Source organism: Monomorium pharaonis, chromosome 10 (assembly GCF_013373865.1).
Source record: "Monomorium pharaonis isolate MP-MQ-018 chromosome 10, ASM1337386v2, whole genome shotgun sequence".
Taxonomy (NCBI): Eukaryota; Metazoa; Arthropoda; class Insecta; order Hymenoptera; family Formicidae; genus Monomorium; species Monomorium pharaonis.
This window is the reverse complement of record NC_050476.1, coordinates 2,499,441-2,515,472: the sequence shown is the minus strand read 5'-3', so window position 1 is coordinate 2,515,472 and position 16,032 is coordinate 2,499,441. Positions and strand designations below refer to the sequence as shown.

The 16,032-nt window shown below is 40.2% G+C and overlaps 1 protein-coding gene across 1 annotated transcript in view; it reads right to left on the bottom strand.

The window, feature by feature from the left end:
* LOC105836505 overlaps positions 1-16,032 on the bottom strand; it is a 322,523-nt gene that overhangs the window by 127,786 nt on the left and 178,705 nt on the right. The window contains exon 5 of the mRNA XM_036293301.1: positions 14,374-14,511. Within this exon, the coding sequence (XP_036149194.1) occupies positions 14,374-14,511 (138 nt within the window). The remainder of the gene's footprint in view (positions 1-14,373; positions 14,512-16,032) is intronic.

Sequence of the window (16,032 nt, the reverse complement as noted above, 5' to 3'; positions counted from 1 at the left end):
ATAAGGCTGAAATCGATATTCGATACAAGAGTATCTTATTCCGTCCGTCCGGGGAAAAGAGAACATAATGTTCAAGGATATCTGTTTACGTCACTCGAAAGGAATCGCTAAATGAATATTAATCGGAAGGGCTCAAGACTCACTGGCACGACTAACGCTCGCGATACGCTAATTTCACGCGGACCGCGTTTCGACGGTCGTGTTCGCGGGAATTCCTTGCCGTGGAATAATAAAACACCCGCTCTTACCCTCCTCTTTTCCTCCTCCTTTTTTGCGCCGTGCCGCAAACACGGGAGATAAAGCAATAAAATTATGGAGCAGAGCCAAGCGCGAAACCGCGCGCGACGTTTCCGCAAACTGTCTCTCTCTCTTTCTCTCTTCGTCCTTCTTCGTAACTTCTCCATCCCTTCGCTCGACTGCCCCGTGCTCCACACGCTACATTTTATACACAACATACCGACGTGCAGCTTTATTGCCGAGTAATTTCGGGAAGTAAGCCAACGCGGGAAATTACGCGGCTCTCACGCTTCTGCCATTAATCCTTTCTATCGTGGAAGAATATTTCAGATAAAAAGAATGCGCGGTAACAATCTCGGAGACTCTCTGTACGATCATTACGCGTAGCTCCACGAAGATTTTGGGAAACGCAGTTTGAATTAACTTCTTCGTACGATTGAAAAGACACAGGGTCGCCATAAATCATTCACGTCGGATTCATATAAAAAATCGTGAGGAGTTGAGAAAATGTATCCCTCGCTCATGTTTTCTTAACGGTCAACTTTCTCACCTCCTTTCCCTTCTCGGCAGAGACCCCCCAAAGACTTTTTACAGCCGGCGAAAGCGAAGTTTTCATCGACAAGTGAGATCTACTGTATCGCCGATGGCAGCCAAGTGTGAAAGACAGGAGAACGTGCTTTTACACGCGAACGTGTATACGGGATGAGAAAATACATCAAACTACAACCGTGAACTTCCCATGTGTCTTCTGCGCGAACAAGCCTTCGTCAGTCCTCGAATTTGCCTATCGATCACTTCATTTACACGGCCGTCTCCCTCTTCCATCACTACCCCCATAGTGTATTGTCGTCTACCCATCTTTCGTCTACCGAGTAAATAAGGGAGAAGAGCGAGAATCTCCGCTTTAGGATGGACCTACATGGAAAACCGTGAAATCAAAAGAGAAACAGAAAGAGAGAGAGAGAGTTTTCACAAAACAAATTTGCTTAGGAAAAAAATTGAGTTTCTTTAAAGTCAAAGGAAAAGAATACTTATACTTTTTTAAATCCGTATAAGTTTACTTTTGTGGATTATTCATCATATTATCACACATTTAGCAATGTATTTTTTTTTTGAAAAATAAAAAATTTCAATTTTTTTCTACCTTTTTTTATATTTCCCTGTATTCCTACCTTCTTCTCTGTATATCGCTAAAACGTGATCGAAAATTTTAATCCCTCAATGTTTACGCTACTAATTTTAGAATCCCAGAATTATTAGCTTTAAATCCCGCCGAAAAATCACCATCCGTCTCTGCCGTCTCTAAACATGAAAACCGCGAGAATAAATTCGCGTTCGCCGTCATGAATACGAGTAGGACAGATCGTAGAAGCTCGGATGACAGAGAGGTTGACGAGGGATATGCGCTACGTCGAAGTGACGGATGAATACGTACACCGGCACGAGAGAACACCCCCTCGGAAAGTTTTTCGACGCGACGTCGAAGGCAAAGTACTTTCCTGGGATAATAGCGGCCGAGAGTACAAAGAGATGTCGCGCCGTGTCACGTAACTTTGTGTATTCCAGGAGGATAGAACACGAGAAAAGCGCACTGCCATGTCTTGCGCCTTATCCTAAGCTAACATCATCAGCACAACAAAGGACGACGACCCTCATATATTATGTCAATTGAAATAAATTACTTTTAAAGTTTAATATTCCGTACGGATGTCGCGAGACATAGAAAATTACCGAATGTTTTTCAGAAATCTTGATCTCTCTAATTTAATCGAAATACTGTTTAAAAAACTTAATTTTTCTGAGGATATGTATGCGTATGCATTGCCGTGAGACGTATCCTGTATACAGAAATAAATGACGGAAATAAAAGTGGAGTAACATTATACATTCTAAAAACTAAGTACTTCCTAAATACACAACATGAGGAAAAATATATTCAGAGGAGTTATAATACAAGCTAATTATGAAACAGAAGAAGGCATAATAATAAGAAACAATTTAAGGCAGAAGATACAGAGGTAAAGTGAAAGAAAACTTTTTCTGGCATTAAGAAACAGAAAAGAAGTTATGAAGTGGGGGATAAGATAGAATAAGAAAATGTAAGGAGGACTCGGTTTACTCTGTCTTGCGTCATATTTTTTCGAGTGATGTATGTTCATTAAATAAGCAAGTAATAAATATATTTTCAAGAACTCGGCAACAGAGAGAAAAGAGGGGAGGGGGGAGATTAAGTTTGAGTAGATTCTTGGAAAGATCGTTCCAGGCGATCTCTCCTACGAGAAACTTTGGCGGCGCTGAATAATTGGGCCGTAAGTAATTGAGTGAGTAATTGAATCACACACGGATCGCGCGGAATTGATTATAACGCGGTGTGTTCTCTCGCCGCGCTGTCTATGCAAATCTTCGTGACGTTTTCATTAACTCAACGTCCTGCGCGGCAACCAAGAAGATAAAAAAAAAAAAAAGGAAAAGGAGAGACGGGGGAAAGAGAGAAAGAGAGGAAAGAGGAAGCGAGACGGAATGGCGGTGCACGCTCGCGTAGAATAATTAAATGCGTTCTCCCGCGGAAATTCATATTTATACTTGAATCCATTACACGGAAGCGAAGACGCGCGAGAAAAGAGCTCCCTTTCTCCTTTCCGCGGGGAAAGCTATCGTTTTCCTCGCGGCGCTCGTCGCCGTCGCGAAATCACTATGCCGTATCCCTCCGTGTCCCGTCCCCTTTTCCCACGCATCTCGGAAATACGCGGAACGAGCGAAAAGCCGGGAGGATACGTCGTCGACTTTGAAATTAACTGTTACTCGCTTATACATACGTAATGCACGACGGAGTGTTTAAACCGAGCGGATACAAAGGTCTGACGATGGGAAAGCGGTACGGTAAAATCGAAAAATTCAAAAAACATACGCGGAGCTATTTTACAGGTTAAACGCAACCGCAAAGTCAATTTTCCCTCGACCGACCGGGTAACGGAGCGGGGTTTCGCAAAATTCTTTTCGATATCGAAATTATTTTTAATTAACTCGGTATCGACGCCGAGAAGTATTCTTCGATATTGAAATTGCGTAGATAAAAATGTTAATTATATTATTCTAAGATTTGCATATTTATGATAGATCAATGCAGCATTTATTCCTTCTCTTATTCGTTTATTATATTTTATCGTTCGCTGATACGAATTCAATAAACGTTAATAATTCTTACAAAAATTTGCATCGATAAATGGTGATTATATTTCTCGCTGACGTATGGCAGTGCGACGTTAAATGTCGCTTCGTTCATTTGAATTGCGCGAGCCGCATTTTGCGCATCATAAGCCGTTCGTTGTATTGTCAATGGCGGCACGGACACGCTATCTTTCTCCCGAGTGAAAACGACTGACCCTATAACGCATGAGGATTGTCCGCAGCATAAATCGCTGTGAAATCGCTTACGTGTGCGCGAAAGATATGAAAATGTTAAAAGGTGTTAACGGCAATCGCGTGGATATGTACGTATGAGGGAGATGTGCATGGCACTTTTTAAGATGATAAGAGAAAAAGAAGTGCAAAATTTAAAGAGCTCCTAATTTCTACGTACGTCCCTCTTTATATCTGCCGTGCCATTTGTAAGATAAATTACCGAAAATATTAATGAAATCGTTTTCGCTTATTGCAACAGGTAAGTCGATTTTGAGTCTTTCAGTGTAACGTAAATATGCCAGTAACAATGCAGAGTTAAGCTTGTTGAATTTTTGTAAAAATTTACGATATAAAATAATCTAAATATATTTAATTAATTAAAATATGAAATACGTAATAAAACATTGAATTAGTTGTTAATCTTCAAATGTTAAATAATAATTAATTCTTAGAAGATGTAAACATTGCTACGGAGAATGTATCAAAATTTCTAAATTCCAAATTGTGGACGCCTTATATTATACCTTCTAGCGAAACAGATGAACATCGCTCCCACAGAGCGGTGTCTTCCTCTTCTAGTAATGAATAGCCACTGTAATTGTAACCACCGACACGGTTCGATTAATCTCGCTCGCAACATCCCCTCGGTAACGAGATTCGAGCGGGAGGCCGCGATATCGGGCATCATTCCGAGAACAATTTCTAGCACCGAGGAAACCGGTAGAACGCCCAGTACTTTATAGGGCTAAATGTTCTTCCCCGCCGCTATTGGCCACGATGAAACTTCGGAAGTACCGAGCGGATATCTCCGGCGCGGAGAAACGCGGTGGCATCTAGAGCACCTCGAGGTGATTTTCGCGAAGCGCGGCGGCGAGGCAAATTGCTGCTTCCTACGCCGGAAGGGGAAAGGAGAACGTAATGTCGCCTCTTCTTTTCATCGCTTCTCCTCTGCCTTTCCGCCGTCTCTTCCTACCGTGCTACAACGACGCTGGCGCTCGTAACATCGTCGACGTCGACGTTACGAATCGCGATAATATTGACAAGGCGGGGCTGACTGCGGTGTGCCGAATAAAGTAACGGATGGAGAAACGCGCGTCCCCTTCCTTCGAGATTCGAGGCAATTATGCGACGGCAGACGGCGGATACGCGCGAGAAAAGAGCCTGTAATGGATCCACTAGCTAGGAGTATATTGATGGTGCGGTAGGGCGGTATAATAAGAAGTCGGCAGAAAAATGTTTCGGCTTGAATGTCACAGAGAGTTTTGTGGTACACGACAATGAGCGAACTTTTCAATAGTCTAACTTTCGTTGAATATTCAGCACTAAACAACGACGGTCCAATCCTCGTTGTTACTCTCCCAACATTTCTCTGCTCTTTTTATTAATCCTCCATAATTATTTCGTTAAAAATAAAATCTAAGTTAATCTTATAAAATACAAGTCAATATATAAAACTTGAAATGTATAGCTAATATTACGTTTGTCTGCATAATGCTATTATCGCGAACGACTATCGTTGCCAGTCTGCCTCTATGATTAATAAAAAGGCACGGTAACATGCATGCGTTTCGGCTGAACTGCACCATATTCCCTCTGTCAACGGATTCACCGTCATGATATATAACCTCCCTCCGCGATGCAGAACGCGTTGCGAATGCGGGAACGTCGGGGCGTATAATAGAAACTGCGGATGTCATGGAGAAACCGGGGACAGAGTAGATGGTCCGTGGTCGAATTTCAGTCATGGTCCCGCCCTCCTGCTGCCGTGGCCCGTCTCGATCAATTTACTTCTCGGCTGCATATCAATGCGAAATGGAGCATTCGTCATCAACGAAATGGTGCGTCGAAATAGGTAATTAGGTATTCCCGCGTGGATCGACGTCCCATTTAATTTCGAGTCGGGACTTACTAGTCCAGCGGTTAACGAAGGTGCGTATACGAGCATGTGGGATATATGTAACTTGAATGTAAATGCAACTTGAAGGATTTATAACAAGATCATTAACGATTGAGCAATCACGGCAAATAATCCTAATGTTAAATTGGACGGTACGAAAAACGTTTCTCGTTTGACTATTGTAGAATTCTAAGCAGCAAAAGTTGTGTAAATCGGGATCAAAATTTATCGGTGACATTAATATGTCGAGTTTTCACGTACTTCGCATCTCTCTGGCCTTACTTTTGGTCTACAAAAAATTAGCTCGTTTCTACGTTAAACTCCGGTAAGAGAGGCGTTTGCGGTTTTCGTGATCCTGGCATTAGGTGCACTCGCATAAAAATATATTCGCGAAACGAGCGCGCGGCTACGCGAGTCGATTCCCCTTTCGACCCCCGTAATACCCGCCTCCAATGCCGCGAATTACCTACCTCCGGTCGTTTCAAATTGCCATCCAGACGTTTTTATTCGACCATTCTCACCACGATTCAACGACGCACGTTTAGCTACTCGCGGCCTAATCGGCGAGGCCCATTTCATAGGAAACATTAAGTTCAAATTACTTCTATCTTGATATCGATGAGATCTAAGTAACATTTTCTTTGCTATATGTATATAACTAACATATACATATATTTTTTGTGAGTATAGCACATTTACGAGTTGTTAATTCCGAAGTAGATTGTATTAATTAAATAAAACTAATTTATCAAGAATATCAATATATATTTTTCTATTAATGTTTTATTAAAGTTTGTAAAAAAAGATAATTAATACAGGTCGTTGCTTTTCCGACGCTAAAAAAATATAAAAATAAATTACATCTGTTTTCTTATGCAATTCTGTCTGCATATAATACGGATATATAGATAAAGCTACTTAATCGGTTTGAATAAAACATATAAATTCTCCAGCTTTCTATCAGCGAAATATGAAAACTTTCGGAGAATGGTCTATAATATAAAGCTGTTCCCTCTCCTTCGAGTGAACTTTCATGTCGTAATACTTAATTCAACCATTAAAAGCTTTCATACTAATGACGTATAACGCTCGGAAAGCACTTAGGATTAAGTATGTCGCATAAATTAAGAAGATATTAAACTCCGACGATAAATAAATAATTTTCAACGAGCATTGAGACTGATTCGCTTCATTGAGCAAAATCATTATAAATTACCTCATTATATTACATGAATTATATATATTTTCAATATGTGTGCGGAATTAAATAAAACTTTAGAAACTTCTAGTATTTCTTTTATGATTCGCATTTTCTTTGCAAGTCAATGGCAGTTCAATCAAGGAGAAGAAGTCTCGAAGGAACTTTATGCTCTGCCATTAAATTCCTAACAAGATTTCTAATCGTTCAGCATTGTTCGTTCAAAGTGTAAAGAAGCGACTAGTACCTTCAAAATTAAACTCGAGGAAAAGAGAGCTGCTAACAAGAAGATTAGCAAAAAGATCGAAACTGCGAAAATTTTGAGAAAGAGAGAAGAACTGGGACAGCCCAAACTATTTACCAATACAAACGTTTTCAGTTTAAAGTTATAAACTGCCGAAGTTCTCTCGCACAAGTATTTGAGAAGACCTCGGTATCTACAAGAAGTGTTTAACGAGTATAAAAAATGACGATTCTTTAAGGAATATTATCATTACTCGCGAGTAGCTTCGCGACATCGAATGATTTATTCAGAGAGAGAGAGAGAGAGAGAGAGAGAGAGAGAGAGAGAGAGAGAGAGAGAGAGAGAGAGTTGGGGGGGGAGAGCGCATCATGCAACAAGAAGTCGTTCCGGGTTGAAGGTTGCAAGAAATTTTAATTAATTACGCGGAGAAATAAAACACTGCGATCGAAGCCGCCCCCGGGCCGGTAATCCCGACTTACCGATGATTAATTGCGTTTCGTTAGTCGAGATCTCGCGCGCGCGCGCGCACGCTCGTGGCAAAGAACGTCGCGAAACGCTTCCGCGACGCTCCACGACGACGTTGTCCTCGAAAGGGAGAAAGAAGAAAAAGATGTACACGCGCCTCTGGATAAAGGACACTTAATTTCAATACTCAGCCACTTTCGGAGCTCGGTAAAGCGGACGTAATGGCAATTCGCGCGGCTCTGTACGTTGCCAGGTGGCTGCCGTTCGCTTTAGTCGCGATTATTAAAATGTACTACAACCCTCTCAGCCCCCGCTGCTTCCAGCGTCTCCTCTCTTTACCCGGTTGCAACCGGTTCTTTTCCTTTGGAAGGCGAGCCTCTCATCTTTTCCTCCTTCCGTCTCTCTTTCGGCGAGCCGACCGTTCCTTCGGCTATTTACTCTTTATGTCGCGGAGAACTCCACCCTTGCTGCTGGCTCTTCCTCCTCTCTCTCCTTTGGTCTTCTAGCATCCCTCCCGCTTCTCCTCCCGTAGTGATGTTAGCGGAACGAAAGAGGAAGGAAGAGCCTTTTCCTCCCTCTTCCTCTTTTCAATTTAAGTTCGCCTCTGCTCAAGAGCGCGGAGCTTTTCACTCACAGACGCGCCCATGCCTGTCTCGACTCGATCAAAGACGAACGTTTCGACATTTGATTAACCCTCCGACAGGCGTGCACGTGTACCAAGTGCAGAAATACTGGGACCCTGAATTCGAAAATCCCTCTTGTCTCTTCTCAATTTTTTCGACAATTACCTATACTTTCTACCCTCTTGACTTCGACTGCTATTACGGTATTTTAACAAGTAAATTTTTGTATAAATAACATATACAAAAAACTATATATATTATTTTCGTATTAATAGATACTTAAAAAATTAATCTATAAATACTTACAAGTCCACGGTAACATTGATATTATTCGCGAAATAATATCAATGATTTTCTCTCGAAAGACAAGTTCCAAGTTGTATTCTTAAAATTCAATGTTCGCGTATTTCATGTGTGCAAGGATCACAGGTGTTGTCCGAGGATGCGTGTGTATCACGGAGGCTGGGTGCGTGTCTATTCGTGTCTGGCGAGAACGCGAGCACGGCGCGAAATCGTATTACTAGTGCATTGTGAGATCTGAATAGCCGGAATTAGAGCCAACGAGGTTGTAGCAGGCCGTCCCTGCACTATCTCATCGTCTCTCTCTTCTCTCCCCCCCCCTCTCTCTCTCTCTCTTTCTCGTCACATTCACTCTCGTCCCGCTTCCCAGTCCCGTCACCTCCACCCTTTCTTGTGCTCTCCTCCTTCGTATCCCGTCATTCCGCATCCTTCGTCGCACATCTCCCTGTGTCTTCCCACATGCTTTTCCTTCCGCCACCTGCTATCCGGTATCCCCGACCTCCAAGAGAAATCTTCCCGTCTCGGAAACAAATGTTCTATGCTGTTTATGTGCTACATACGAAACGAGACACACCGTTTTGGGCTTTTATGAAGTTTAGTGTAAATTAATGCGACTGGACTATCGAGGGGATCCAGGAAAGAGACGCCGATCGAACGATCGTTAGGTGCACGATCGGCAAACGGTCGAAGCATAAACTCACTCATCCGCTCTCTCTTCCTATTATACCCCTTTCCTTCGCACCGCAGAATTTCGAGAGGATAGTGGCAGTACATGGACGATAATATCGGTGCGCAGATCCGGCGACGGCCGCAATTCATTGGCGCTTTTATGTAAATTGTAATATTTACGTGTCTTCACGAACCCACCTCGTCGATAACCGGTAATAGCTCCCCGAAATATCGAAAATACAATTTAAACACCGTTAATAACGATTATCGCTACGTCGACGCCATATATGCATATACGTTAGAAAATCAATATCCTCCACATCTCCGGGGAATATTTTAATATTGCGTGCGACCGGTGCCAAGTATACGTTATATTACGAGAGAAATAAATAATACTTTCTTGCGATGCACGAGTGCTCTAAAATTATTCCAATTAATTCAACAAGTCTCTTTTCAGTGTAAGATATTCCTGATTTTCTCTTTTTTTTTCGTTCTCAATTAGCTTTTCCTTGTTTTCTTAGTCGCGCATTTCTTTATTTAACTTTTTAAAAATGTACAATGTGTGTCTTCTTTAAAGACGTTCTCTATTTAATTACATTATCAGGACTAATAAATTATTATTTACTTATTTTACCGCGGACGACAGTATTTTTTTCTTCTTCCATCAAAATAAGTTTCATTGTAATGAAAAATGAATAATAATAGACATCGAGTAATAATCAGATTTCGCGTCTACGTCGGAACAAAGTTCCTTTTTTCCACTGAGAATGCCGTTGTTCGTCCGGCTCGGGTCAATTTAGCATCATTTGACACATAAAATCAAGTTTTTCTCGCGAATGAATTCCCCCCCTACGTAGACGCGCGATTCTAAAAGCGTAAGACGCCGAGCTCGAGTGCTGATCGAAAGATTGGATAAGGAATCCATAAGCTCCGACGTAATCTCAGCGTGTTTGAGAGCGCATTGGAATCTCAGAGGACTACCCGACGAAGTGAATTCCCTCCAACGGAGGATGAAAAGCGAGGACGAGAAAGAGGGGAAGGAAGGGGAGGAGGAGGAAGACGACGAGGGCGAGAAAGGATAAGAGCGGACGAAGAAATCCGAGTTTCCTACCGACAGATCTGTTTCGATATCTCTTCGCCTCGTCCAATGGCATTGCGACGACCGCGGGCTGTGGATTTTTGCAATTGCATCGACGAATCTCGATCAGTATTATTTAGAGAGTGCCGGTAGCGTTACATCGATCGCTGATGCGCCATGTCGTCATTATCGTCGCTTTCCCTCTTTCCTCCTCTCGTGCCCGTGTATTATTATCGAAAACATTCTCTCGTTAACTGAATTACAAATAAAATAATCCGAAACTCTAAACACCTTTTAAAACTAATATTACATTCTCTTTTAACTTATAGAAAATGAGAACTGTTACATAGAAAATGTTTTCTTTTTTTTTAAATGTCTTAAAAAAAAGAGAGAATTTATTATGTGTAAAATGTATTCAACTGCCTTCTAGAAAGACTAGTGAATGTATCTGAAAGCTGAAGAAAAATATATTATTGTAATAACTTGAATTAGTTCAGAGTTTGTAATTGTAAGAAGAAACAGTTCACACTTTAATAACTAAATACTAGAAATTAAATACTGCAATTGTCAAACAATAATCAATTAACATTTTATACATTTTTTCGCTATTAAATAAATTTACATTATAATCTTGAGAAACAAAATTCAACATTATCGTCATTGACCCGTCAATGATAATAATAATCCTATTATAGCTTAATAATACAATACATATTACATGCCTGAGAAGAATCAAGAATTATAGGCATTATGATGTTGCGACGATCATGCGGCAATTGATGCAAATATTTCGCGCATGAAACTATATTCAGCATATATCAAACATAATGAGTAAAATAGCTATTTCCTCGGTACTTCTGTCATCTCTCAACAAATAATTCAATAAATTCCTATACTGAACATTAGTAGATTCCTATGTTGGGAAACACATCTTTTACTGTTGTAGTAGTAATTAATCAGCGTGTGTCACAACTATCCTCATTATGCTTCGGGCATACTGATAACGCATAAATTGCAAATCATAAATAGAACGCGTAGGGAGACTACTGATGATGACTAGATTACATCCATCGTTTACGATCGCCTATAATTGATGTCCTACCCCGAGGATCGAAGCTCACGCAATTACGTAAACGTAACGTGTAGCGGCTTTCAGAAATGATCAATTTAAAGAACATCGAGAGCGAGTCCTTCCAATAACAAGCAAAAGTCGATGATCCGCATCAGAAGCAATTAAAAACAATACATTAAGAAAAGATGAATGCAAGAGAAAAAAAAGTAATTTCTGAACATATCTAATGACGTTAGAGAAATGTCTCGTTTTCTCGCGATGAAAAAAAAAAATGACACATCGTTTAATGTCAGTAATTCTTTTAACGCAGGAAAATAGCAGTGATGTAAAATTTCGAAATGCAACGTTTTGCTTTTGCAAATCGACCGGGACGAGCCAAATTAACGTCGGCCATCACATTGCGCGCCGACACGACACATACATCTCGAGACTTGGCGGAATCACGAATGCCACCGGCGCGCCAAAGTAAACTACGTCACGTCCGACTGCGATTGCGCTCTTCCCTTCTTACGATCCAATTCACGGTACTGTTTCAAGAACAGGGAGCTATCGCGAATTATCCGACCAGCTCATTCCATTCGTTTACGCGATCCGCAATCAACGTGTATCGAATCGCTGTCGCAACGAAAAGCACGGAAACGGACTTTTCTCGCGAAATTTACATTTATTACCGTTCCCTTCGTTTCCGATACAAACATGATGCACATGCATCCGACATAAATCAGATGTCGATTACCGCAAAAACCGTGGCACACGTTTCGCAAGAAAATTGGGAATACCATAGCAAAAATATTACTACTGTTATTCGAAGGCAGGTTTTCTATTCTTCACCATCACGATAAAAATATATTCAGCACGTTCGCATTTCATATCAAATATCAAATTTAATTTTTATATCGCGCGCGAAGAAGACATATATTGTAAATATAAAGAAATATTGTAGAGATATAAAGAGAAAATTGTTTTTTCATATTTATATCACTAGTTGGACAAACGATATTCGGAACGTCTTATGCGCTAGGCGATACATGCAAATATCGTCTTGCCGCGATGAGATTTATTCATAGGCGAGCCGCACATCCGTGCGGCCTTCCGCGTCGGAAGCTCTGCGGCCTCTCCGCATCGTCGCGTCGCATCGCATCGGTACAACCACTCGCCACGAAATTGTTCTAACGAACTTACACTCGCGCGAAAGTTATGTGCTACCCGTACACGTACGCGCCACAAAGAGGGGTTGCGTCGACCGCGCTCGTTTGGAGTTTGGCGGCAAAATCCGGCGCCAGTGCTCTCTCTCTCCCTCTCTGGCGCATTTCGCCTGTCGCAAACCGACTCGCCAATAAATCCACTCCATGTATACAGGGACCAAAGAATGATGAAGGAGGACTTCCCATGCCACGAAATATAGGGAACGAGAGAATACGAGTTGCAAAGCGAGATGAAAAGCGCTCGAACTGCACGGATTGTTTTGCAAGATTGCCAAAGGTTTACTTAATAAATCAGAACGTTATTATACGACGTTACGTTTTAGTAGAATCAATTTTCAAATTTATAGACTTAAGATTTATAAACTTTTTTCCAATAAAATTCCATAAAAATCTATAATTTTCAAAAATAAAAAAGAAATTCCCTGAAAATTCTAGCGCTTTTCTCGATTTTTTTCGGATAGTACACACTCTAGATAACACAGCAAGGATGATGCTTCTTGCGGAAATGTGATGCGATCACCGTATTGACGCGTGTGATTGTTGGCTCGTGTTTTGCGACTAGAACGTTTTTGGCTCGTGAAATCATAGTCGTCGAGACGAGCTGAATGACATCGGTCAGCTGATTCATGATATCGATACTACGGTACGCAATATTCATTCTTGCAGCAAAATCGACGGAGCGTACATGCCAAATTAATATTTTCTGCATTAACAACTCTTATCGTACATGAAAAAGTAATATCTTTCAAACAATTTGTGCGAAACATATATTTGAATGCATATTGATTACGACTTTGGTTCAATCTGCGATATTTGTTTGCGTGGGAGACGCATGATAATATTAATACTAACAAATATAAGCAATAATTAGTATTGGATATCATAAACAGAATACTACTTGCAAAGCAAACGAATAATTTAAGAAATTTGGCTGTAATCTTAAATATTGCATTCGTTAAAAATTAGAATAGTTAGTAAAGATAGAATAGTTAGTCGAATAAAGTATGTTCTCAAGCAAATAAATTTATAAATAAAAATAGATATAATTAAATAAATAAATTTGTGCTATGTATTTGACTGAATAAGAAGTGATATACCATTTGTGCTCAAATTAAGACATAATATTTTTTAAAATAAATATTATAATACCAAAAAATAGTTTTGTATAAAATTTCTTATTCACCGCGGATACATCGAATTATCGGCTATCTTTGCTCGGAGGAGGAGGAGGAGAAGGAGGAGGAAGAAGAGGAGATACAATGTAATAATTGAAATTACTGCTATATCCACCGGCTGGTCCTGATTGTCCCTCAACATTTCCCCAAGAAACAAAGCGTGCGCGTTGCACTTGTGCACGACTGTCCCGACGGTGGCCCCTTATACTTGTCGGAAACAATAGGCATTATGTGCCGCGCCACACGCGCGACAACGGCTTTCCCTCCCCTTGCCCCTTGACTTGTTCGAACTAGTTATAACCGCTGTTTCTACGTGCCGCTGACGAGGAGAGCAACAATTACGTTAATGCATTGTCCCCGTGTTCCGGCGCTTAACGACTCGGCGCCCCATCGACGTTTTGCACTCTCGCAGATTGAATTAAATCGAATTACGGGAAGTCGCGCGTTAAAATCATTGTCACGCGAATTGCACTGTCGCAGTTATCCTATGATTCATCGTCTTATCCTAAGTCGAAATTGAGAAATTAAGCATTTCGATTGTAGCAGTACGATGCGACGCGCCAAGCGCTACGAAATTTCGCCGTCAGCGTGGGCTGAATTAAATAAAAGGTTCATTACTTTCTGGCAGTTTATTTACGCATAGCTTTTTGCATGTACCTAATTCGTTGAAAATCTCTTTCGGTCATCAGTCAATTACGGAGTTTCGCTTATTTTCAACGAGAATTTATCCCCTCCCCCTCCCCAAAAGATCGCGATATTTTTATTTCAAATAGATGTCAATTAACGATTATAAATATAGATAACTTACCGGTGTCGTTGTCTCCTGGAACTCCGAGACTGTCGCTATTGTCATTGATAAAGGCCTCCGCCGTTGACGTGAAGGTTTGAGGTGATAGCGTGAGGTCCGGCCCGCTCTCACTATCGAACAACTCCAAGTTTCCATTTCCTGAAACACGCAAATAAAACGTCAACGTTAGCATTATTTTTCGCATCGTGTGCAGCAACACATTTAAATCATAAATCATAAGAAAAACTAATTAATTTTACTTCTAGATTTAAATAAAAAATAAAAAAATAATTTATCACAATTATATCTAATTAATGAATCACTTATTTTTTTTTTATAAAGTGTAACTCTTCGCTCTAAAAATAATTCTCTAATTGAAAGTAATTCTCATTCGATTGACGTACCAGCAATGTAAAAAATCTTTTGACATGTCACGGATATCTTGGGATCATTTGTATTTATAGTAAGATGGTAATAACATGAATTTCAAGAATAAAGCACACACATTCGACTCAGAGAACGTGACTGACTTGTCCACTTGAAATCTCTTTCGACGCCGATTTCGATTCGTCTCAATGCCAGCTTACGCAATCTTGATGTTAACAGATGACCAGCGTTGACAAATGAACAAGATTCTTCGCGCGCTAAAAATGCGTGCCACAAAAATAATTTTCTATCAACGAATTACGTTCCTACATAGCATTCTGAATTATTGTTAACAATTTTTTTGTAAATTGTCTATTAATAAAAGTACTTTTTTTTCTCTCAATATTTTTTTAAAAATCAATACAAAAATTCCTGTGATATTTACAATTTAAGAACAATCCTTATATAAACATAACACATAATTAAATCGAATTACGGAATTCATATTAATAATAAGCATTATAAACAATAACCACTTCTAATTAAAAAATATAAATTTAGAAATACATATTTTTCTTCAACGTATCAAAGCCGTTACTTACGAGTTTGTTTCAGTAACTTCGACCGTAATATAGTGGATATTTTTAATTTCCATTGACAGTATTTTTATCTTCATTATAAACACGCGACAAAATTACCTGCTATGGGCTAAACGAGAATTTCTCAGCTGCACAAGAACAGCGTGGCTTGCATATCTTCCGTATATCTCGCTACTGCACAGCAACAGCACCGCTGGAGCACACTTGAAAGATCTCGCAGACGGTGAAGATCTCTCGAGACTCCGGATGGTTCCATGCGATACAACGAGAACGGCTATGCGCCAAACTTTGTGCATTTTAAGATCAGTCATACCACTTACATTGAGTATATTCCGTAATTAATATTCCGACTGAATTAGTATCGGATCGCTCAAGAGAATTATCGTAATAATTATTAAAAATAACAGCCGTTCAGATTTCTAATCGATACCGTCTATAAGAAAAAATTTACAAACTTTCTAAAGAAAATGATGGATGCGAAAGCTCCTCTATCAAAATACGACAGATAAAACTTGCATAAATCTTAATTTATAGCGAAGTTCTTGCGAACGTCATGTACGTCACGTACAGCAAAGAATAAGAAACGAAATAAAAACAAAGAACATTGCGATTAAAAAAAATCCTCAAACACAACCGTAAGAGAAATCAATAAAAAGATATGCGTTCGCATTCGGTTCGATGAGGAATCGAGGATTAACCCCCGTGGTTAGAGATC